We start from the raw sequence: 24,494 nt of genomic DNA on the forward strand, positions 1-24,494 counted from the left end.
TGGAGAAGGTCTCCACCCTGGAGAGGAACGCTTCTTTGCTTGTTGCCTCATTCGAGATTGAATCTTCTAAGGCTTCAATACTGTTGTTTTCTTCCGACAGAATGCTTGTGTCCTTTCTGGAGATAATCAAAGAAAACATGAGATCCACATGGTAAGATAATATCAAGGACAGATGACATTAGGAGCTAGTTTGTCCACTCAAAGACTATTAGACCATTTAAAAAAAACTTTCATGGTAATCAACAGAAAACAACCCACACAACATACAGTACTGTGCTGCATCACATCGTCATCAGTTTATCGCTTTTGAATCTGAGGATGTTCGAAGGCTTTCAGAACGCCACTTCCCTCACCCCGTCCCTGCCACTGCCAGCAAGACATATCCTCAGAAACGATGCCGGGTGTGTAGCAAACACGGAAAGAGGAGGGACACCCGAATTTACTGCCCCAGTTGCCCATCACAACCAGGCCTCTGCAATTACCCCTGTTTTGAGACCTATCATACAGTTGCTATTTTTTTATTTTAATACCCAAAAGGGTGGGGGGTCTTTTCAGGAAGTAGACTAATTCTCACTTTGTTTAGTTTGTGAGCTTTCCAGGGAGGGAGGGATCCTTTTGGGATGGGTTATCGAGCTAATTTTATTTTTCCGACATTGGAACAAATGTTACCTTTTCTGATTTGTTTTCTTAATTTTCATTATTTCATTTTTTATAACTATGTCCTGCCACACAAAGCTGTTAATTCCATTCACATTACTGTATCATGATATTGGCATGATTTTTTTTGGGGAGGATCTCTAATGATTGAGTTGTTCCTCACCAATACACTAAGGGCTTGTACACTAAGGGATGTCTAGAAATCCTGATATCATTTTGGGAATTAGTGATCTATTACTGTTCCTACAGACGGTTTTGGACACTGGCTACCCTTTTATATATTCTGTAGATGACTGGTTGATTGTGTGCATAGTGGTTTCTACCTTGCCGGGCAGGGGCCTGTTATGGTGCACCCCATTACTTAGCCCGTTCAGCTCTCATATAGGGATTGATGGGGAATAAGAGACGTCGTACGACCAGTCACTGTCCTTGAGTGCCAGCTTGTCATTATAGCCCTATCAGTGTTCTTGTATCTTGTGAACAAACTGGAATTTACAACATAGTTGGAGACATTTTGCTCAGTTTATCCTGGACATGTTGCTTTTCACTACAGTTCAGTTTTTTTTTCTGCAATAAGTAATTTTATGTCAGACCAGAACGCTGCTCACAACAGCATCAGAATGACAGAAATGCGGGACAACTACTTTTTAAAAAAAAAAAAAAAACTAGGGGGACACACATTATATATAACATCTTTATTGAATGAAAAATAATTACAAACAAATAAATAATTAATTAAAATATAGCAGCAATGCAAGTGAGCGCCGGCGACAAGCAGCTCACCCGCTGAACCAAAGGATACCCGATCCCCGCAAACAAAATTGCTCAATACAATGGTGAATGAGAGAGCAATAAGAATTGTAGCACCCCAAGGTTACTCCAGCAACCACATGAACTGCCATGTATGTAGTGCTCCCTGCTGTCCAGAGGTCCGATCTCTTCACTGGCCGATTACCAAGGTATTCCAGCTTCTACTGTTTGCCTTTACTCATTTGTGTATCCACAGCCGGGGCCTGTGTTTGAGCCCTATGGTGGAGTATTACATACAGTACAGACCAAAAGTTTGGACACACCTTCTCATTCAAAGAGTTTTCTTTATTTTCATGACTATGAAAATTGTAGATTCACACTGAAGGCATCAAAACTATGAATTAACACATGTGGAATTATATACATAACAAAAAAGTGTGAAACAACAGAAAATATGTCAGGTTCTTCAAAGTAGCCACCTTTTGCTTTGATTGCTGCTTTGCACACTCTTGGCATTCTCTTGATGAGCTTCAAGAGGTAGTCACCTGAAATGGTCTTCCAACAGTCTTGAAGGAGTTCCCAGAGATGCTTAGCATTTGTTGGCCCTTTTGCCTTCACTCTGCGGTGCAGCTCTACCCCAAACCATCTCGATTGGGTTCAGGTCCGGTGACTGTGGAGGCCAGGTTATCTTGCGCAGCACCCCATCACTATACTTCATGGTCAAATAGCCCTTGGAGGTGTGTTTGGGGTCATTGTCCTGTTGAAAAATAAATGATGGTCCAACTAAACGCAAACCGGATGGAATAGCATGCCTCTGCAAGATGCTGTGGTAGCCATGCTGGTTCAGTATGCCTTCAATTTTGAATAAATCCCCAACAGTGTCACCAGCAAAGCACCCCCACACCATCACACCTCCTCCTCCATGCTTCACGGTGGGAACCAGGCATGTAGAGTCCATCCGTTCACCTTTTCTGTGTCGCACAAAGACATGGTGGTTGGAACCAAAGATCTCAAATTTGGACTCATCAGACCAAAGCACAGATTTCCACTGGTCTAATGTCCATTCCTTGTGTTCTTTAGCCCAAACAAGTCTCTTCTGCTTGTTGCCTGTCCTTAGCAGTGGTTTCCTAGCAGATATTCTACCATGAAGGCCTGATTCACATAGTCTCCTCTTAACAGTTGTTCTAGATATGTGTCTGCTGCTAGAACTCTGTGTGGAATTGACCTCATCTCTAATCTGAGCTGCTGTTAACCTGCGATTTCTGAGGCTGGTGACTTGGATGAACTTATCCTCCGCAGCAGAGGAGACTCTTGGTCTTCCTTTCCTGGGGCGGTCGCATGTGAGCCAGTTTCTTTGTAGTGCTAGATGGTTTTTGTGACTGCACTTGGGGACACTTTCAAAGTTTTCCCAATTTTTCGGACTGACTGACCTTCATTTCCTAAAGTAATGATGGCCACTCGTTTTTCTTTAACTTGGCTGCTTTTTTCTTGCCATAATACAAATTCTAACAGTCTATTCAGTAGGACTATCAGCTGTGTATCCACCCGACTTCTCCACAACGCAACTGATGGTCCCAACCCCATTTATAAGGCAAAAAATCCCACTTGTTAAACCTGACAGGGCACACCTGTGAAGTGAAAACCATTTCAGGTGACTACCTCTTGAAGCTCATCAAGAGAATGCCAAGAGTGTGCAAAGCAGTAATCAAAGCAAAAGGTGGCTACTTTGAAGAACCTAGAATATGACATATTTTCAGTTGTTTCACACTTTTTTGTTATGTATATAATTCCACATGTGTTAATTCGTAGTTTTGATGCCTTCAGTGTGAATCTACAATTTTCATAGTCATGAAAACTCTTTGAATGAGAAGGTGTGTCCAAACTTTAGGTCTGTACTGTACATGGCAGTTCATGTGGTTGCTGGAGTAACCTTGGGGTGCTACAATTCTTATTGCTCTCTCATTCACCATTGTATTGAGCAATTTTGTTTGTGGTGATCGGGTATCCTTTGGTTCAGCGGGTGAGCTGCTTGTCGCAGCGCTCACTTGTATTGCTGCTATATTTTAATTAATTTATTATTTGTTTGTAATTATTTTTCATTCAATAAAGATGTTATATATAATGTGTGTCCCCCTAGTTTTTTTTTTTTCGGTATTGTTACTGCTGACACGCATTCTTCCATCTAAATAGATGGTTAAGTAGGCAGAATGCCGCAGCAAGGCTACTAACGGGTGTTGCCCGTCGAGAGCATATCACTCCGTCTCTTAATGCCTTGCAGTGGCTACCCGTCCAACAACGGGTGATGTTCAAGATTGGATGCTTCATGCATAGGGTATTCCATGGTGTGGGGCCCCTGTACCTGCGACGTAAATTCACCAGGTACGCCTGGTTGAGGACATTGAGGTCTAGTAACTCCGCAAATTTTAACATCCCGCAAGTTAATAAGATCAGACGTGGAGGTAGATCCTTTTCGGCTCAAGGGGCCAGATTTTGGAACCACCTACCTCTGGCCCTGAAAATGATTCCCAGTCTTCTCTCATTCAGACGTGCACTGAAAACCCTACTTTTCAAACAGGCGTTTGATCTTCCTATTTAACACTTATTTTTGGTTCATATAATTTTGCGGGTTTTCCTAAATCTGAGGCCTCATGCACACTGCCGTGTTTCACGGCCGTATGCGGGCCGTGGAACCGCGGCCTGGATCCCTCCTGAGAGCAGGAGCGCACGGCGTCACTGGTTGCTATGACGCCGTGCGCTCCCTGCTGCCGGCACAGAACAGTAATACACTGGTATAGATCATACCAGTGTACTGCTGTATTGCGGCGGCAGCAGGGAGCGCACGGCGTCATAGCAACCAGTGACGCCGTGCGCTCCTGCTCTCAGGAGGGATCCAGGCCGCGGTTCCACGGCCCGCATACGGCCGTGAAACACGGCAGTGTGCATGAGGCCTTAGTCTATAAATTCACAGTTGGTAATGTCCCTTCTATTTTAAAGATACTTTTTCTTCACGTTTATTGATTTTGTTCTCTTCACATTCTCTATATCTCGTCCGAACTAGGGATCGACCGATTATCGGTTTTACCGATATTATCGGCCGATATTGAGGATTTTGACTGTTATCGGTATCTGCATTTATTTTGCCGATATCCCGATAACTTATGGGGAACACAGATCGCGCTGCTGTCAGCGCTCTCCGTGTTCCCTCGGCAGCACAGGGGAGAAGGAAGCAGTGTCTCCTCCCCCTGTGCTGCTGCCGTCAATGAGAGGAAGGAGGACAAGAGAAGGGGAGGGGCTGTGGCCACTGCGCCACCAATGAAGAGAAATCTCTCATTCATTCAAATTGAACAGGAGGCGGGAGCTGCAGAATGACATAGCCAGCTCCTGACCTCTATGAGCTGTAGCTGTGATCCGCGGTAGTTAACCCCTCAGGTGCCGCTGAGTGCAGCTACCGCAGCACCTGAGGGGTTAACTACCGCGGATCGCAGCTACAGCTCATAGAGGTGGGGAGCCGGCTATGTCATTCTGCAGCCAGCTCCCACCGCCTGTTCAATTTGAATAAATGAGAGATTTATCTTCATTGGTGGCGCAGTGCGCCCCTCCAAGCCCCCCAGTATTAATCATTGGTGGCAGAGTGCGCCCCCCACCCCCACATTAAAAACATTGGTGGCGCGGTGCGCCCCCCCCCATCCAAGCCCCCCCAGTATTAATCATTGGTGGCAGTGGCCACAGGATCCCCTCTCCCCTGCTCCTCCGATCGGAGCCCCAGCAGTATATTCCTGGGGCTCCGATCGGTTACCATGGCAGCCAGGACGCTATTGAAGCCCTGGCTGCCATGATAAGCTCCATGCTGCTGTGTGCACAAAGCACACAGCAGCAGGGACAGTGTGAGCTCCTATTCACCCTGATAGATCTCTATCAGGATGAATAGGACAAGGGTTCTAGTCCCTAAGGGGGCTAAAAGTTAGTAAAAAAAAAAATAACAAAAAAAAAAAAAGTCTAATTATCGGTATCTGCCCTAAAAAAAAATCAATATCGGTCGATCCCTAGTCCGAACACTTTGAACCTCGAGATCCCCCTACCTTCCCTCCCTTTTTCTTGATTCTCCATTTGATAAGTGATAGGAAATTGGTCTCTGGAATAGGTGCCTTATTCTCTAGGCCTTTGTGGCCCATGGCAAAGTGTCATGCCTTCTTCTTGAATCAGCCAGCTAAGCGCATCGAGGTCCTAACCCTGGGTTCACACCTGAGCGTTTTACAGCGTGTTCCTACGCGCTGTAAAACGCTCAACAAGGAGAAACCAATGCTTCCCTATGGGAATGGTTCTCACCTGGGCATTTTACAGGGCGTACGATCGCGCTGTAAAACGCCCGACGCTCAAAAAAGTTCTTGAGCTTCTTTGGGGCGTTTTGTCGCGCGTTCCCGTACATAGACTTTCGGGAACGCGCGACAATGGGCGTTCACTTGTCTCTGTATGTGCGATTAAAAACGACGGTACAATTGCACATACAGAGCGCTCCATCGCAAACGCTCAGGTGTGAACCCAGCGTAAGGGTAAGACTGCGTGTACACAAGACTTCTGTAAAACGCTCAGGTGTGAACCCAGGGTAATAGTCATAGGTAAATCTGCCTCCCTTATAAGTGCACAGCTTCACTTCACAACTGTATGCGCCACAAAGATAACAATGTGGCGGATTACTAAGACAATAACAGGGTTACCCATTTAAATATTTTTTCTCCAATTCCCTGTGAAAATTTTATTAACAATTTAAATAAAACCATATATACTCATTATTTCATCCAATAATAATTTTGCACTCAGCATGCTCACTACACCACTAGATGCATGATTTAAAGGGACACTGTCACCTAGATTTCACTTACTGAGCTGTTAACATCAGTCTCCACGATTTACATTACATTACTTCGGAGCCGAGCACCGCCCCACTGCTAATTTATTCACTCCTCATCGCTGACGTAATGTTTGTGCAGCGCCCATAATCCCGCGCATGTGCCCTGGAGTCACATGTCAGCACCCGCTTCGCTCGACCCGGAAAGGAAGAGCGGAGTGACTTGCCGGACGGGCAGAGGAGCATGCTCAATGAGTTCTGTGAGGCCGATGCCAGGACACCGCGCAGGCGATGACGTGTATCCAGGGTGCATGCGCGGGATTACGGCGCTCTAGTTTTGTGACGTCAGGAAGCAAGGAGATTCGGAGCGGTGCTGGGCTCAGAGTCAGAGAACGCTAGACTCATCTCAAGCATGGAGGAGACCGGACTCATCTACGGTTGATTTACATATCTATAAAATCGGTTTTTTTTACACAATAAAAGCACACAGAGCTATGGGGACTGGGTATTGTGGATGTGCTAGCGGCCATCTAGCAACCCATGTCCTCAGCTCTATACCCAAAATCCTGGTGACAGGTTCCCTTTGAATGGCAAGTCTCCTAAATTCAGAAGATCTGTCTGATCAGCAAGCGTCTGACTGCTGGGGACCCTGCAGATAACGGGAAGGGGGGTGTAATCCTTTTGACTGGAGTAGTACTGCGGGGGGCTTTTACTTGGCTCTCTCTGGCAATCCTATACAGCTGAATGGAGTAACAGCGCAGATGCGTTGCCAGCTCTCCAATCAAAAGGATACACATTGGCCTCATAATCGTCAGGGTCCCCAGCAGTCGGATCCCCGCTGATCAGACACGTAGGGGATAAGTGTTTGTCATAGCAGACCACCTGCGCTCACTAGGGGGAACTTACAGTAACTGAAGAATAAAGATTCAGCCTATAAAAGAGCAGATTCCAAAAATCACACCGATCCAGCTTACCATAAAAGGTGATCTTTATTTGTTAAAAAATAAAATCCAAAATGTGCAATTATCCAGTCTACGCGTTTCGGACCTCCTGATGTCATGATGAAGGACTAATATTCAGGAGGTCTGGATTTTATTTTTTAACAAACAAAGATCGCCTTTTATGGGAAGCTGGACCGGTGTGATTTTGGGCATCTATGCTTGGCCACGTCCAGGTCTTATACAGGTGAGCGCTGCGGTATTGGGAGCTATAGAGGACATTAAGCAGCCGTCCCCTCCACTCACCGGCCGTCACTCCGCTCCTCGCTCACTATCCCTTCATTGATCAAGTCCCGGATTTTTTCAGGCGTTCCTATAGGAGACCTAAGCGCAGTTCCCGTGGTCTCGTTACTGGGCGCCGACATCTTGATAGCCCCGGAAGTGTCCTTTCGGACCGGAAGTCGGGAACAAAGCCACAGGACTCCTGCGTTCCGGGTCGATAAGACGTAGAATGTGAGAGCTCAGGACACAGGGAGAAGGAGAGAAGTGACTGCTCAGCAACATGATGTCATATAATAGACTGCACGGATGTGACTGCTTCTCATTCCTGGTTATCTCATGATAAAGGATTTCTTACTAGTTATTGATTCTAGGTCAGGTTCACAGATAGGCCCATATGTACCAATGCTGCCCATGGCCTCATTCAGGCAGTTGGAATGTAGGGGCATATACAGATTTCATGCGATTTCTGATTTATTTTATTTTTTTAAAGTAAAAAAATAAAAATGTAATCATCACTTTCCCCATGTCAGAAATAGTGGATCAGGTGCTTTGTAAATATGGCTCTGTTTCTGAACACCAGTATTTCTCAATGGGTTTACACCACTCAGCTGGCATAACTCCATTGATAAACCACCCCTGATACATCTCTATGTATGTCTGCTGCTTCCCTTCAGTACATGATAAAACTGTCTGCCTGCACTAGGCCAGAGCTCAGTGCACGGAATTTATATATAGTCACCATTCAACTCAATGGCAGCTGTAAAATCTCTTTGCCCTGAGCTCCCTCTAGTGGCAGATGCAGGAAACTGCTGTGCTTTTATGTCTGAAAACTGGTCCCCTCAAACCCTGGGTCCCATAGTAGTCACGTGGCGTCCACTGTGAGTGATGTGGGCATATGCTGGCGTCCATATTACAGCCACAATTCCTGGCTCAACCATGGAACTCATGGCCCAAACTTACAGCATCATAGACATTTAGGGGGAGATCTCCCCTGCGCCTGAAAACTGTCATTAAAAAGTCACAAACTATCTGCACGTATCTCTCACTTTTGCGCCACCACAGCTACTTTTCAGAAAGGGGGCGTGGCAAGGGTGGGATAAGGGGCGTGGTCAGCAGCCAAGGCAAATTTTTCTTTATTTACACCTGTTTTGTGATGCAAAATGAAGCCAGAAATCAGACTGCAGGAGGATGTACCTAATTTATGACGAGGCCTGCGCCGGGTCATAAATTATGCGCATCCCCCAGTGGTGCAGGGGATATCAAGACCAGTGCATGCGCAGACCATTAAATCTGTGAAAAAATCTGGGGCCTTAGGGCTCTTTCACACGAGCGGATGCCCTGCAGGTCATCTGCTGTGTGAAAGAGTGCCAAGACCTGTTCCGGACAGCAGAGACACGGAGCATTAACATGACTGATAATGCTCTGTGCCTCTCTATGATCTTTTTACTACAAAATCACTGTGACAACTTTATCTCACTGTGATCTTGTAGTAAAAAGATCACAGAGAGGCACAGAGCATTATCAGTCATGTTACTGCTCCGTGTCTCTGCTGTCCGGAACAGGGCTTTTTGATCTCTTTCACGCAGCGGATTCCATACACTGGGATCCGTCGTGTGAAAGAGCCCTTAAAGGGGTTCTGCAGTTTGTTTAAAATGATGATCTATCCTCTGGATTGGCAGGGGACCGACACCCAGGACCCCCGCCGATCAGCTGTTTGAGAAGGCCGCGGCGCTCCAGGAGCGCCGCGGCCTTCTCACTGTTTACTGAAGACCCAGTGATGTCACAACTTGTATCAACTGGCCTGGGCAGGGCTAAGCTCTGTTCACTTGAATGGAACCCCTTTAATTTATTATTGCCTGGCTTTGTCAAACAAAGTGGAGAGGGTGTGGAAGTTGCAGAGAGCCTCTAGGTGTAATGACAACGCCCCCATTGCTCCTAGACACTCATTTTCATATAGTAAAACATAATTTTTCTCAGCACTGCAGGCACATATGTACATGGGACCAACATAGATGTCTTCAGCTGCCAAGTGCACATGGAACAGGTCAGGTACAAATCTGCTGACAGATGTCCTTTAGGCTACAAACACACACGAATTTAAGGGCTCCGTGCTGCGGTCCGCAATGCACTGGCACAGACCGTGGGGCAAGTCGCATGCGGATCGCAGACCAATTCACTTGCGCTACTTTTTTTGCGTGGTGTGAAGGCACGGCCACAAACACCATGGAAGCACTTCCGATCCGTGCCTCTGCTCCTCATCTTCGTGATTGCGGACCTATTCAAGTGAATAGGTCCGCGATCTGTGATGCGGAATGCACCCAGCCGGTGCCCGTGTATTGCGGGCTGCAATACGGCCAGGGGGGCACATACGGTCATGTGCATGTAGCCTTAAGCTGATTTATTAAGGCATCATAAATGTAAAGCAATTTAAAGACAGGTGTTTCAAATACGCCAGTCTTTTTTCAATCCCCAAAAAAGGGGGTGTTTAATAAATGTGCCCCCTGAGTGGAGTATTTTTCTAGCTTGTTTTCAGGTGGAAATGTTAGTACATTTGCCTGGGCCCCACTGGCTCCTGCCACTCCCAAACTATCGTTGCACGGACATTTAAAACGTTGTAAAATGGGGTCTTATGACTGTTTTTGCACCAATTTTGCATTAGTAAATGACCCCTATCGTTTTATTGAATGCACTGCAGCCTAATATTGCCTGAGAATACATGTGGGGCAAGTCCAGAGAAGAATAGTGATCTAATCATGTCCTGCATGTGTCAGCCGCCATTACTTCATGCACACGACACTGTATACTGCTATTAGAATAGAAGCTACTCTAGGCAGTGAGACTCTACAGAACTGGTGTCACCGGAAAGTAGGACCGGGTTGGGTGTTGCAGTTTAGAAACTTCCCCGGTGTAGAGCTGATAAGCGGTCACTTTGTGCAGGGCTCGAGTTTCCGGGTGGTACGGTTTAGCGGTGCACGGTCCATCATGGCGGCAGAAGCAGGTGGAGGGGAACCGCTGGTTCGGTTCGTGAAACTGAGTGGCAGAGCAGCAGGTGAGACTGGCAGAGCCACGAGGGGGAGGCGGACGGAGCTGACGGGAGGACGGAGCATCACGGTGGCATAGGCTGCTGGCAGCGGGTTCTCCCCTAGCGTCTACATGCATTGTCCTGGTGCCAGTACTGGCTGTGGTGGTCTTACCTATCGGCGTGCTGGCCTAATATCGCTTTCAACAGAAATCACTGGTGTTGCCCATAGCAACCAGTCAGCAAATGTAATAATCTTTTAAATAGAAAGTAATGATCTGATTGGTGACAGGGGATAAAACGGAGCTTCCTGTCAGCAGACTGTCATCTTCAGCCATGTCCTATCAGAAATGCCAGCTGTTACCAGGGCAGGGTAATGCAGGTGACTGGGGGCAGTACCGGCAGCATCCTGACCCATGTAAACAATGAAGACACCACTGCGGTCCCAAACGCTGATTGGCAGGGATGCTGAGAGTTACACTCCACCAGGGCCTGTCCTCAGGATAGAGCATGGACTGGAAAAGGCTGGATAACCCCTTTCAATAGTTTCATGCTGCCCGAAGTCCTATCAGCTCCAGTGGATGCCAAGGAGTCCTCATACAACTAGGGATGAGCGAACTTCTGTTTCAAGTTCGCCGTACAAGGTTCGGGTTATCTAAGAATTCCGTTATGGATTCCGCTACCACGGACCATAAGTTATGTCCATAACGGGATTCTTAAATAACCTGAAAACAGAAGTTCGCTCATCACTACTCGTGAGCAATCAGCTGCAGGAGGGCTCATGAATATTCAACACTCATTATGTGCTGGAGCAAAATAAAGTGATCTGTCACTAGTTTATGCTGCCATTGGTTAGGTCTCTGACTGCTGACAATTTCCTTTTAAAGGGAGGCTGTCAGCAGTTTTGGCCAGCAGTGCAAACATGCTTTGTGCGAAGTGTTGATCATCAGGATCAGTGTAAATACAAAGTTTTATTTAGTTAAATTCTGCTCCTCAGATATTTCGGTGGCTAAGGGTACTTTCACACTAGCGTTAAAGTTTTCCGGTATTGAGGGGCTCAATATAGGGAAATAAACACAGTTTTGTTCTAATGCATTCTGAATGGAAAGCAATACGTTCAATATGCATCAGGATGTCTTCAGTTCAGTCCCTCTTACAGTATTTAGCCAGAGAAAATATCACAGCATGCTGATTTTTATTTTTATTTTTTCTCCGGCCGAAATTCGGGAACACTTGACAGCTGGATCCGGCATTCATTTCCATTGAAATGTATCACAGCCGGATCCGGTACTAAGTGTTCAGGAAATTACCGCATTGACTGATCTGTTTTTCTGGTCTGAGCTTGTGTAAACCTTTAATAATGTGAAAAAAAAAAATACCGGATCCGTTTCTCCGGATGACACTGGAGAGATGGATCCAGTATTTCAATGCATTTGTTATACGCATCCGGAAACAAATGATATCCGTTTGCATACGGCTTTCCGGATCCGGCATTATTTTCCATTGAAATGCATTAAAGGGAACCTGTCACCTGGATTTTGGGTATAGAACTAAGGACATGGGTTGCTAGATGGCCACTAGCACATCCGCAATATCCAGTCCCCATAGCTCTGTGTGCTTTTATTGTGTAAAAAAAACGATTTGATACATATGCAAATTAACATAAAAGAGTCATATCTTACTTGTGTGACCAGAGAAGAGTCATATTTTCAAGCTCTGACTCATTTCAGGGTAATTTGCATATGTATCAAATCGGTTTTTATACACAATAAAAGCACACAGAGCTATGGGGACTGGATATTGTGGCTGTGCTAGTGGCCATCTAGCAACCCATGTCCTTAGTTCTATACCCAAAATCCAGGTGACAGGTTCCCTTTAATGCCAAGTGTTCCGGATGAAAACTGGAGAGACAGATCCAGTATTGCAATGCATTTGTGAGACAGATCCACATACGGCTCTGTCTACAAATGGTGTCCGCTTGCATACAGATTGAGGGATCCGGCAGGCAGTTCCAGCGACTGAATCAATCAATGCAAATGTGAAAGTACCCTAATAGTTATCCCCTATCCTGTGCAGAATTATGTTTGCCTTTTTAGGGTACTGTTTCAGGTACTGTAATACCTCCACCCAGCACTTGCCTGTATATGGACCTTGAGCGCTGGGTGCGGGCAGTAGTTGCACTCCTGACGGTAAACCTGCCATTGTAGATGTGCTAGGCAGTCTTCCCAGGCTGTGGAGTTTGTTGCAGAATTTTCCGCAACTGAAAATGCGTTCCATTCACTTGAATGGGTTGGCAAGTACATGGATTTCTGCAAGTCCCATTCAGTCACTGAAAATCCTGCAACGAAATCCGCAGCGTGTGAAGGCGCCCTAAGGCTTCGTTCACATCGCCGTTCAACGCCTTTCCATTCTCCTGCTCCGTTATCTGAGCCAAACTGAGCCCTTAAGACCCCCATAGACTATAACTGGGTCCGTTATATTTCCGCTCAGAAGACTATTTTGGGGCGGAGACAAAAGTTGTACATGCAGGACTTTTGTCTCCGCTTCAAAATCATCTTATGAGTGGAAACATAAGACCCCATTATAGTCTATGGGGTCCTAAGAGCTCCGTTTGGCTCAGTTATGTGCCTTCTCCGTCCTTTCCGTTCTCCTGCTCCTAAACGGAGCAGAACAGAAAGGCTGAACGGTGATGTGAACTCAGCCTTAGAAAAAAAATATGGCAGGTAATGATGGACAACCTCTTTAAAGGGAGTCTGTCACCAAGTGCAATTAAATGGAATTCATCACCTAATATTTACTGCCTGTTAAAACCAGATGGTGAACCCAGTGATGCCAATAATAATTACAGCTTGCCTTGCGGAAAAAAAAAGAGAAAAAAAAGCCCTTGCACACATCTAGTAATAGAAAAATTAAGTTATGGGACGTCCATAACATTTTGGGAGAAGGGTAAAACAATGACCATTCTGTCACTGCGGATGTTATTACATTTTTATATATATATATATAATATTTTGTGGGAAACGTGTAAAATTGTAAAACTTTATTTTTCCTACTTTTTTTTAAATATTACTCCTCTTAGATATCTTGATCCTTCAGTCTCTCTTGTACTATACACTGAGATACTCCAGCCTTCACTAGACCCTTATCTGCTTGGCACCCCACAATCACATTTGCCAGGTGCTCTCTCCCTGTAGCATGCTCAGATGCTGCAGTTGCCATTGACTGGGGCTTCTGAGAGGTTTAACTGCCAGAATCAGAGTTGGGTGCATTCACCCAACCGTATGTATTTTGCAGTCCGCAAAAAATGCGGATGTGCATGTTGCAAAACGGACAAGAATAGGGCATGTTCTGTCTTATTAACGGAACTATGCATGCGGACAGCACACAGCCTGCCGACTGGATCTTTTGCAGCCCCATTGAAATAAATGGATCAGCATCCTATCTGCAAAAAGTGCTGATTCGATGTGGACCAAAAATAGTTGTGTGAATTACACTTGGCTCAGTGTCGTAATAGTATCTCTGAGTGAGCATTGTTAAGGGTACTTTCACACTAGCGGATCCGGCAAGCCGTGTACAAACGGAAAGATTTTTTTTTTTCTTGATCCGTTAGATGGATCTGGTGAAAAAACGGATCTGTATAATCCGGAAAAAACGGATGCAGTATTTAAAATTTTCAAAGATCAAAAGCCCTGCGCATGCACAGACCGGAAAACCTGATCCAGCGTTGCGGCAATTTCTGGACCACTTGGTACTGGATCCGGCATTAATACATCTCTATGGGCAAGTGCTGTATTGTTCCTGGATTTTGGCCTGAAAAAATACCAGAGTATGCTGCAGTATTTTCTCCGGTCAAATACCATAAAAGGGACTGAACTGAAGACATCCTGATGCACACTGAACGGATTGCTTTCCATTCAGTATCCCTCGGGAACAAATGACTGTGCGTGTTGAAATCAAACATGCTTGATACATCTGCTGTCAGGGAACATTGGACCACTGATTAGCATTAGATGGGTGGAGTGTCTGTATGGGCACCTTATCCTCAGGATAGATTATCCATATCTGATCGGCGATGGACACCCCGGCTGTTTTGGGGTAGCTCCGCAGCCGGAAATGGGTGCTGGAATTATACAGCTCTGTCCATTGTGCAGTGAAATTAGCGGATTACTGCAGCGAATGAGAACAATAAGCAGCGGCAAACACTACACAGGACAGTTTTGGCGCTAGAGCTACTTGGCAACAGCTGATCAGTGGGGGTGCAGGATGTTGGACCCTGTTGGTCAGATAGTGATGGCCCATCCTGCGGGTTGGTCATAAGTGTCTACAGGCTTTGATTGGAGCCTCTGATGCAGAGGTGAACATAGCCTAATAAACAACATGGAGGGAACCATCATATTCATACTTGTTCGTTGACTGTGACGTGCTTCACTAGTGAGCCTCTACAGATGTCTCCACTGTTTACACAGCTATTGGAGGTGTTTATGTCAGTAGGATTTTGAGAGCAGACAGATGGCAGAGCCCCTATCACCCGGAGAACTGCATAGATGACCACAGCAAGGTCTGAGCAGTGGAAAACGAATGCTGTTTTGGTGAGGAACATGTTGATGGAGCAAACGGATAGACTTTTTATAAAAAATAAATAAAAAAATATATATATTGTTCCTGTTTGTAACTGCATGATAAATAGGGTAGTTGGTCAATCATCTTACCAGGCTTTTCACCTAAATTATGAGCTCCAGTTTGGGTCCACCATGGCCACATAGCAGGCATTGTAGGACTCTCGGACTGGAGCAATAGAGGCTGGTAAAATGTTTGCACCATCCCATCTGTCATGCAGTTTACAAACTGAGGCAATGGTTAAAAAAAGTGCTCCTTTAAATGGGGTTTTCCAGGACTAAGATATTGATGACCTATCCGTAAATATCTGATCAGTGGAGGTCCGACAGCTGGCACCCCATTGATCAGCTGTTGCTTGCAGTCACCTTTCCAGGAACAGTTTACCCAGGCCGCCCACCACTGCTCTGTGTGACGTTAGTGGCCGACGTTTGGTATGGCATCTTCACTCCCATTCAAGTGAATGAGCTCACTGTCATTTTGGTGCAGTTTCTTGCACGTGTTGAATTTTTTTATTTTTGCTACTGTAAAATAATTTGCACTGTTTGTCATAAAATTTATAAATTGTACCCCCCCCCCCCGTGTGTCATTGGGTTCTAAACATGTACTGTTACCCATAGCATGCCAAAAGATTAACCCTTGCTCTACCAATCATGTTTTTAACTCGGTAAGGCTCTCTTCACACTCCATGGTTTCTATCTGGAGGATTACCCAATGGAAATGTTGAGCACGTGCATTTGCACAGATGCCATGTTCCTTTACTGGATGGCCCAGTATGGAATAGCGCAGTCTGCTGTACTACTCATGCAGTAAAAATAAAAAAGACCCCATAGGATACTGGCCACATGGAGGACAATAGAATAATCTATTGCTTATGGGTCAGTGAGCCTTCCAATCACATATGGTAAACATACACTTGTATGAAAAGGCCCTTATGCCATAGTATATACAGTAAGCACCTTATAGTGGCAGCTGCTTACATCCAGAAAGTTATGGGTTAAATCTATGGGGGGAATTTACCATGATCATTTCTCCAGAAAACTTGTGTCAAATAGTCGCAGATTTTTGCACAAGCATAATGTTCTCTAATATTATATATTTTTTTATGACTGCAAGTCTTTGCCAAGTGGTAGCTGGTGTAGATTTGGTTGCCTGAAGCATAGACAGACAAATATAATACATTTAAGAGACCTGGCCTCTTAGTAAACTGCCCCAGAATGTCTATGCAGCAGGGCTCCAGGCATGAAGGTATTATCCAGGATTTTAATAAAATAAAAAATATGCTTTAATGGGTATTAAATGTTCAAGCTATTAAAATCCCACATGAACACTGTAAAGAAAAAAATAATAAATCAGTGTCTCAATTTCCAGTGTTTGGTCATCTTGCGTCCCAAAAAATAAAGGATCAAAAAGTTGAATGCACCACAAAATGGTACCTAGGCGAAACTACAGCTTGCCCCACAAAAAAACAAGCCATTACACAGCTCTGTTGGTGAAAAGGGGAGTTTTCAGTGTCAGAATTTGGCAACACACAAAACGCAGGCAAAAAAAAGTAAAAAAAAAATAAATTATTTGGTATGTCCATAGCCTCACTGACCCACCTACAAAATAAAGTTAACATTTCATTCTTCATACCATAAAAACCAAACCCCAAAAAGTTACGGAATTGTATATTTTTTCACCATTTTCACCGCTCAGTCTCCCAATACATTATATGGAACATTAAATAATGCCATCAGAAATTATAACTCTGCCCACAAAAAAAACAAGCTCTTAAACGGCCATGTCAAAAAATTAAAAACTGCTGAAAATGTCTGCAATGGGAATTTTTTTATTTTATTTATTTTTTTCTTTTTTTTTCTTCCCACATTCCCCCCCCCCCCCCCCTTTCCCTGTGAGTATCCCAGTCCTGTTGTTAGTCAAGAAGGATTGGAAGGGAGTGGCAGGTGGAGCAAGGGTGCATGGTGGCTTGGACCCGCCCTCGGTGCACTTCACTGCTTATTTGCACATGGAGTAAAAGTTATTTTTCTCCAGAATGAATGAAATGTACCATTGCATGAGATAGTCCTGCAAGGCATTATGCCTGGTTTAACTGTGAATTACCTGGTGACAGATTCCTTTTAACCCCTTACTGATTGCCCTATGTATATTTATGGTGTGTGCAGTGGGCGCCATAGTCGCATACCTTTAAGCCTTCAGATACCGTGGTCAAATGTGACCAAGGCACCTGTGTAGTTAAAGACCCTGGCACTTCCCTAGAGCACCTTGGCTGCTGTTATGAACCTTGTCCACCAGGGATACTGCCCAGAACCCCTCTGCTGGCTTGCTTCATCCTCATAAGCCACCTTGGAGGCAACATTTTTATTTTGTCAGAAGCCTAGAAATTCTATATCCTGAAGATTCCCTTCAGACATCATATGTCCATGTGCTAAACAAATATTTGTGCCTGGTCAAACAATGTTATGGTGAGGGAAAGGCTTGTTGGTATTGTCAATGTTCACCAAGATGTCAGAAGATGTCATCTGTGGATTTCTGTGCCCTTTCGCCTCTTCTGACTGGTAGAATGAATGGGTCATTCTTGCACTTTTCAGTTCCATTGTGTTCCTGTGTCAAAGGGCAAGACGACTAATTACATCTTCAGACGTGTCTTGGTGACATGTCGGAAAATTGTAAAAGAAGTCATCTCATTACTACTTATTACATTGTTTTCTTTGATTTAAAATGGCCAACATGCGCGATTCTTCTCACGCGAGTGCAAAACGCATGACATTGTTTTGCACTCGCGCTGAAAAATCGCGGGTGTTCCCGCAACGGCCGTGTGAAAGAGGCCTAAAGGTCAGGGTTGAATTGAGAACTTGGTAACCCTGGAACAAAAAAAAGTAAATGACCCCATGTTGTAGGTGGTTCCAAACTGAAAGAAAGCAGAGCCAACACAAGTAACACAAGTAGGTGGGGTCAGCAAACCGCTAGACAGGAAAGGCCTTTTCAGTAGGCAGGATTTACCATATTCTTTTCAAACTGGTGAAATCCACAGTAGAAATCTGCATCATGAATGGAGATCAATGCCACGTTTACACCGTAGATGCTGTCCATAATCTCACACTGTGGAAAGTTTGCTCAATCAAATCTGCAGGAAACTTGACATGGGTTGCGGATTATAAATTGCATTGCAATTCATTGGATTTCCACCATGGATTTCACCCTTTTCAATGCAAAGGATAAAGTCTGTGGCAAGTCTGCAGCATTTCCAAACAAATCTTCAGCAATTTGCCCCTGGGGACTTCGGACAGATATGCTGTGGATTTTCTACAAAGTGTGGCTATAGCATTGCTGTACCTACGGATGCTGGCAAGTGGGCAGTGGCAGCCTGTGTCAGACAGGCTGAGAGTGTGACAGTATCAGACAGATCATGGTTTTACCTCTGTAGCAGCTGTTGTACAATACCACAATACAGCACAAAATGCCTCCCAGCAGTGTCAATGACCGCAGTGCAGCACAACATGCCTCCCCAACAGTGCCAGGCAGACACCATGATACAGCACAACATACCTCCCCAACAGTGCCAGGGAGTAGGGTTGTTGCGGGTATCGAAATTTCGATACCCAATCGATACTTTTGTCCCGGTATCGATACGATACCGGGATTTCAGTTTTTTCGATACTGGGCTGCGCTTCTGCGCAGCCTAGTATCTCTGAACATGAGCGCGCTGCTATCGGCGCGCTCATGTTCTCTCAGCAGCACGGGGAGAAGGAAGCTGTCCTCCCTCCCCCCTGTGCTGCTGCCGCTGCCACCAATGAGAAGAGAGGGGCGGGCGCACTGCGCCACCAATGATAGGACTATTCCCACACAGAGCGGCGCCCAGCGATGTCTCAGCACTCACCATTATTCCTGGGCGCCGCTCCGTTCGCCCGCAGTGCCCCATTACTGTCTCCTCTCCTGCTCCACATGCTGCTGATTACTATCGGAGCGATGGGAGGAGACATCAGCTTCACTAGTGGGCGTTCCTTCTCCCTGGCTGTAGCGCTGTCCAATCGCAGCGCAGGGAGAAGGAACGCCCACTACTAAAGCTGATGTCTCCTCCTATCACTCCGATAGTAATCAGCAGCATGTGGAGCAGGAGAGGAGACAGTAATGGGGCACTGCGGGCGAACGGAGCAGCGCCCAGGACTAATGGTGAGTGCTGAGACATCGCTGGGCGCCGCTCTGTGTAGCCTAATAGTGAAAGTCTGGAGTCCCATATAAAGTAGTCAGTCAGTCTTTAACACATAATACAGGAGGCAGGTGCCGGCAGCAGAATCGCATTGCCGGCACCCTGCCCCTGACAGGAAGCTGTGATCAGCGGCAGTTAACCCCTCAGGTGTGGCACCTAAGGGGTTAACTGCCGCTGATCTGCCAGTACCCGCCTCCTGTATAAAGGGGTAATTATCATTGGTGGTGCAGTGTGCCCCCCCCCCCTCCTCAACCCCCCCATCCCATTAAAATCATTGGTGGCACAGTGCGCCGGCCCCTCTCAACCCCCCAGTATTAAAATCATTGGTGGCAGTGGCCACAGGGACCTCTCCCCTCCCCCTCATTGGTGGTGCAGTGGCAGCTTCTGATCGGAGCCCCAGCTGTGTAAGCCTGGGGCTCCGATCGGTTACCATGGCAGCCAGGACGCTACAGAAGCCCTGGTTGCCATGGTAACATCCCTGATGCTGTATGTACAAAGCACAGAGGAGCAGGGACAGTGTGAAGTCATATTCACCCTGAAAGAGCTCTCTCAGGCTGAATAGGACAAGGGATGAAAGATCCCAGGTTCTAGCCCCTAAGGGGGGAAATAGTTATTAAATAAAAAGTGTAAAAAAACAACAAAAAAAAACAACAAAATATGAAGTATAAATCACCCCCTTTTCCCAATTTCACATATAAAATATATAAATAATAAACATATTACATTTCGCCACGTCAGAAAAGTCCAAACTAGTAAAATATAAAAAAAAAATCTAGGTGGTGAATGCCGGAACAGAAAAAAATAAATAAAAACTGCGCGATTCGCCATTTTTAAAAATGCGGAATGCACGTGGCTTTTTTGTTTTTTTTCGCATGTTATCGAATGGTATCGAGTATCGCAATACTTTTTCATGGTATCGAAACCGAATCAAAAATTTGGTATCGCAACAACTCTACCAGGGAGACTCCACAATACAGCACAAAATACCTCCCAACAGTGCCAGGGAAACGCCACAATACAGACCAACAGTGTCAAACAATGACCGCAGTGCAGCACAACATGCCTCCCCAACAGTGCCAGGCAGACACCACAATACAGCACAACATGCCTCCCCAACAGTGCCAGGCAGACACCACAATACAGCACAACATGCCTCCCCAACAGTGCCAGGCAGACACCACAATACAGCACAACATACCTCCCCAGCAGTGCCAGGCAGACACCACAATACAGCACAACATACCTCCCCAGCAGTGCCAGGGAGACACCACAATACAGCACAACATACCTCCCCAGCAGTGCCAGGCAGACACCACAATACAGCACAACATGCCTCCCCAGCAGTGCCAGGCAGACACCACAATACAGCACAACATACCTCCCCAGCAGTGCCAGGCAGACACCACAATACAGCACAACATACCTCCCCAGCAGTGCCAGGCAGACACCACAATACAGCACAACATACCTCCCCAGCAGTGCCAGGCAGACACCACAATACAGCACAACATACCTCCCCAGCAGTGCCAGGCAGACACCACAATACAGCACAACATACCTCCCCAGCAGTGCCAGGCAGACACCACAATACAGCACAACATACCTCCCCAGCAGTGCCAGGCAGACACCACAATACAGCACAACATACCTCCCCAGCAGTGCCAGGGAGACACCACAATACAGCACAACATACCTCCCCAGCAGTGCCAGGGAGACACCACAATACAGCACAACATACCTCCCCAGCAGTGCCAGGGAGACGCCACAATACAGCACAACATACCTCCCCAGCAGTGCCAGGGAGACACCACAATACAGCACAACATACCTCCCCAGCAGTGCCAGGGAGACACCACAATACAGCACAACATACCTCCCCAGCAGTGCCAGGGAGACACCACAATACAGCACAACATACCTCCCCAGCAGTGCCAGGGAGACACCACAATACAGCACAACATACCTCCCCAGCAGTGCCAGGGAGACACCACAATACAGCACAACATACCTCCCCAGCAGTGCCAGGGAGACACCACAATACAGCACAACATACCTCCCCAGCAGTGCCAGGGAGACACCACAATACAGCACAACATACCTCCCCAGCAGTGTAAAACAACATACCTCTCCAACAGTGCCAGGGAAACACCACAATACAGTGCAAAATAGCAAAATGCCTCCCCAGCAGCGCCAGATACCACAGTGCATCACAAGATACTGCCTTAGCAGAACCAAACAACGCAGTGCAGCACGAAATACTACTGCAACAGATGCAAATGTCACAATGTAGCACAGAATACTGCTCCAGCAGCACCAAATATCAGAAAATACCTCGCCAGAAGCTGACCCTCTGCTGGCCAACACCAGCTGCCTTATGTCCTTCATTTGTTTCTAATTAACATATGGAGGGAATGAGAAGGTTAGACACTGGACACAGTACCAAGCCCGTACTACCTTCTGCATGCTACCTTTCCTTTCAGCGCTATCAATCATACAGGGGAATACAGCACTACATACCTATTACATCCAGTGAAGTCTCCTCATCTTCTCCATTTGCCTCAGTCATGACTTCTTTCAGCCATGTCTCATTTTTGCAAAGTTTACCACACAGACATCTTAGGTTGATCACTTTTCCATTATCCTCCCACCTTCTCAACAAAAACTCCCCTAATAATATTGGTGCCACTATTAATATTGCCTCTAGTATTATATCCCCTCTTTAACGTGCCCCATTATAGACTAATAAGAAAAATTAAAATCTAATGCTTGCCTGCCTACCGTTCTATGCCACTGTCCTCTATGCAGGCTGCGATTTCTAGCTCAAGCAGTCGCAACAATTTTGTCACATCGCCTGCATCCCGGTGCAGGTAGTCGCGGTGTCATCACCTGTTGGTACATTATCTCATAGACATCAGGACTAGTAGCCTGTGGCCTATGATGGTGAATGCCAGGGCAGGGAGCTGTTGGCTCTCATGCCCTGCCACAGTATTCAACTGTATCATCATTCTGAGGATACAGTTGAATTCAGCAGAGCAACTTGGGCATCATCTCCCAGAACTTTTTGCCCACTGGCTGGGTGCATGAGGACCTGATGCTCCCAGCTTAATTATGTATCTGGCTGGCAGCCGTGAGGAGGGTGCTGGCGGCTTGGGCTGCCCTCCCGGGCATCCACCCATCGGGAAGCTTTTCAGTTGCTCATTCCCAAGAAGATCATTCATCCTTCTCCTGCTTTGCTGTGTTGGCATAGTCTAGCGGACTCGTGTGCACAGCAGTCCTGATAAATGGATTTCATTGCAGCTTTGAGTGCTGACAATGGGGGAACAGAGAGTCATAAAATTAAAAATAGCGATGTGGACTCCTTATCTGCAGTAGTACTCTGATAGTACTGCAGATAATAGTCCAAGATCATGGTGATTGATTCCCTTCAAATGTGATGCAAAGCATTTATGCCAGTTTTTTGGTGCAAATTGCTTCTGCATTCTGGTGCATCTGTATTCTGCTTCTCTGACCTGCGGCCAGGTGTTCTGACCGGCAGACAATGCCTGGAATCAACCAGACCAAAACCGGTATTTATCTGGCTGGATCCCGGCATGTTTGCATGGTAGCGGCAAGATCTCTGCCAGACCCCATTATAGTTAATGAGGCTGGCAGGCATTCTGGCACCATCAGTGGAGTTAGCCTTAGTAAATCTCCCCCACTGATTTAGAGAGAAAATGCCGGAAGAAATCCGCTCTTTGGAGTTATGAAAATCTGAATACTGTTTTATAAATTTTTAATTTTTTTTATGAGTTAGTACTTTGTCTACGGTTCATGGATATGAGGTTTCTCATTTTTGGAGCTGTGCCACATTCTAAAGGTTGCACCCAGAGGGTGTATTCCAATCTTGCAGTGAAAAATCCACATATTTACTGTACCTTATGAATATACCCTTAGTATTGCTGGTCTGAAAGATGTAACAGTAATAGGACATTGTCTATCTTTGAATGGAAATGGAAGACATACGGAGTACCTTCCGTTTCTTTTGCGGATCCATTGACATTAATGGTTCCATATATACGGAACCCCAAAAAACGGAACGGAAACTGAAAAAAAAAAAACACTTTCGTGTGCAAGAGGCCTTACAGGAAAACTTTCAGCTGAGTGAAGCAGGAGCCCACTCTGCTCAGCTGAACGCTCTCCTAGTTTTGACTAAAAATTGCACTGCATAAATCCTGGCTTATAATTGTTTCACATATTTATTTTTATCGTTTTTCGTGGCTTTTTTTTTTTTTTTTTTTTTTAACTTCCTGATGTTTCTTTAGGGTCTCTTTAGTTTCTTATGAAATGCACTGCAGAGTTTGTTTTTTAGTGTTTGTGCATTTTTGGTGGTGTGTTTTTTTTTTTTTTTTTTTTTTTTTTTTTTTTTTTTACAAATGCAGCATGACTTGGGTACTTCTTTTTAATCTGGTTGGATTGGACTATCTTGCTAGGAAAGGACAAACCCACCAGTAAAGTAGTCTCAAGCCTCATTCATATAAATGAGCCCAGTGTATTTCGTATGATTCTTGTGGGACGTGGCCCTAGTTTTGTCACCGAGGTAAGGTTATCAGTGTGCTAGCTGTTTAATTGCTGTCTGTTGATTCCTTGTGTTGTGTATGTCTGACTCATTGCCGGTAATTGTGGTAACAGGCTCTAAGAAGAAGGTACGCTGGTTTCCCGTTAGGCGAATCTTCACCCACTCCTGTCCCAGCATCAGGATTCCTAGCAGGTTTTTAAGAGAAGGTGGGTGATGCTTACCAGCCATGCATAGTTGTTTGTTTGTCTGGTGTTTTCTATTGTTCTGTCCTTCAAGAAATTCTTATTTTTTTTTTTTTTCCCCCTGACTTTTTAGTAATCTGACAATTGTAGATTTGTTAACACAAATTTGCCACCATACAGAGTGCAATAAACACTAGGATTGGAAAGGAATTTCCAGCGCTTGATGAACTAGTCCTAAGACAAAGTAGAACGATTGCCGATTTATTCTGGATCCCAAAAGCTGTTACCTCATTGGTTGCTATGGACAATTCTGCCACTGTTACTTTGGAGTAGATGTTGTCAATGTCCCTATGGGTGCCACTGACCAAAAAAGGCCACACCAAAATGCATTGGTAAGAATTTCGCTTGGTAAATCTCCCCCAGCTTTTGCTTTCGGCCTTC

General features: G+C 45.6%; 2 protein-coding genes across 3 annotated transcripts in view; one reads left to right on the forward strand and one right to left on the reverse strand.

The window, feature by feature from the left end:
* ZC3HC1 (zinc finger C3HC-type containing 1) overlaps positions 1–7,632 on the reverse strand; it is a 28,146-nt gene extending 20,514 nt beyond the window's left edge. Inside the window, exons 1-2 of the mRNA XM_044279988.1 lie at positions 7,498–7,632; positions 2–116 (exon numbers count right to left, since the gene is read on the reverse strand). Coding sequence (XP_044135923.1) covers positions 2–116; positions 7,498–7,616 — 234 coding nt within the window. The 5' untranslated portion in view covers positions 7,617–7,632. The remainder of the gene's footprint in view (position 1; positions 117–7,497) is intronic.
* A 2,765-nt stretch (positions 7,633–10,397) lies between these two features.
* Positions 10,398–24,494, forward strand: part of KLHDC10 (kelch domain containing 10) — a 56,292-nt gene continuing 42,195 nt past the window's right edge. The window contains exons 1-2 of one of the 2 annotated variants that reach the window (XM_044279989.1): positions 10,454–10,522; positions 23,985–24,077. In XM_044279989.1, the coding sequence (XP_044135924.1) occupies positions 10,456–10,522; positions 23,985–24,077 (160 nt within the window). In that variant the 5' untranslated portion in view covers positions 10,454–10,455. Of the gene's footprint in view, positions 10,523–23,984; positions 24,078–24,494 lie in introns of both variants that reach the window. The other variant, XM_044279990.1, reaches the window with a different exon arrangement.

The sequence above is a fragment of the Bufo gargarizans genome, chromosome 2, assembly GCF_014858855.1.
Source record: "Bufo gargarizans isolate SCDJY-AF-19 chromosome 2, ASM1485885v1, whole genome shotgun sequence".
Lineage (NCBI taxonomy): Eukaryota > Metazoa > Chordata > Amphibia > Anura > Bufonidae > Bufo > Bufo gargarizans.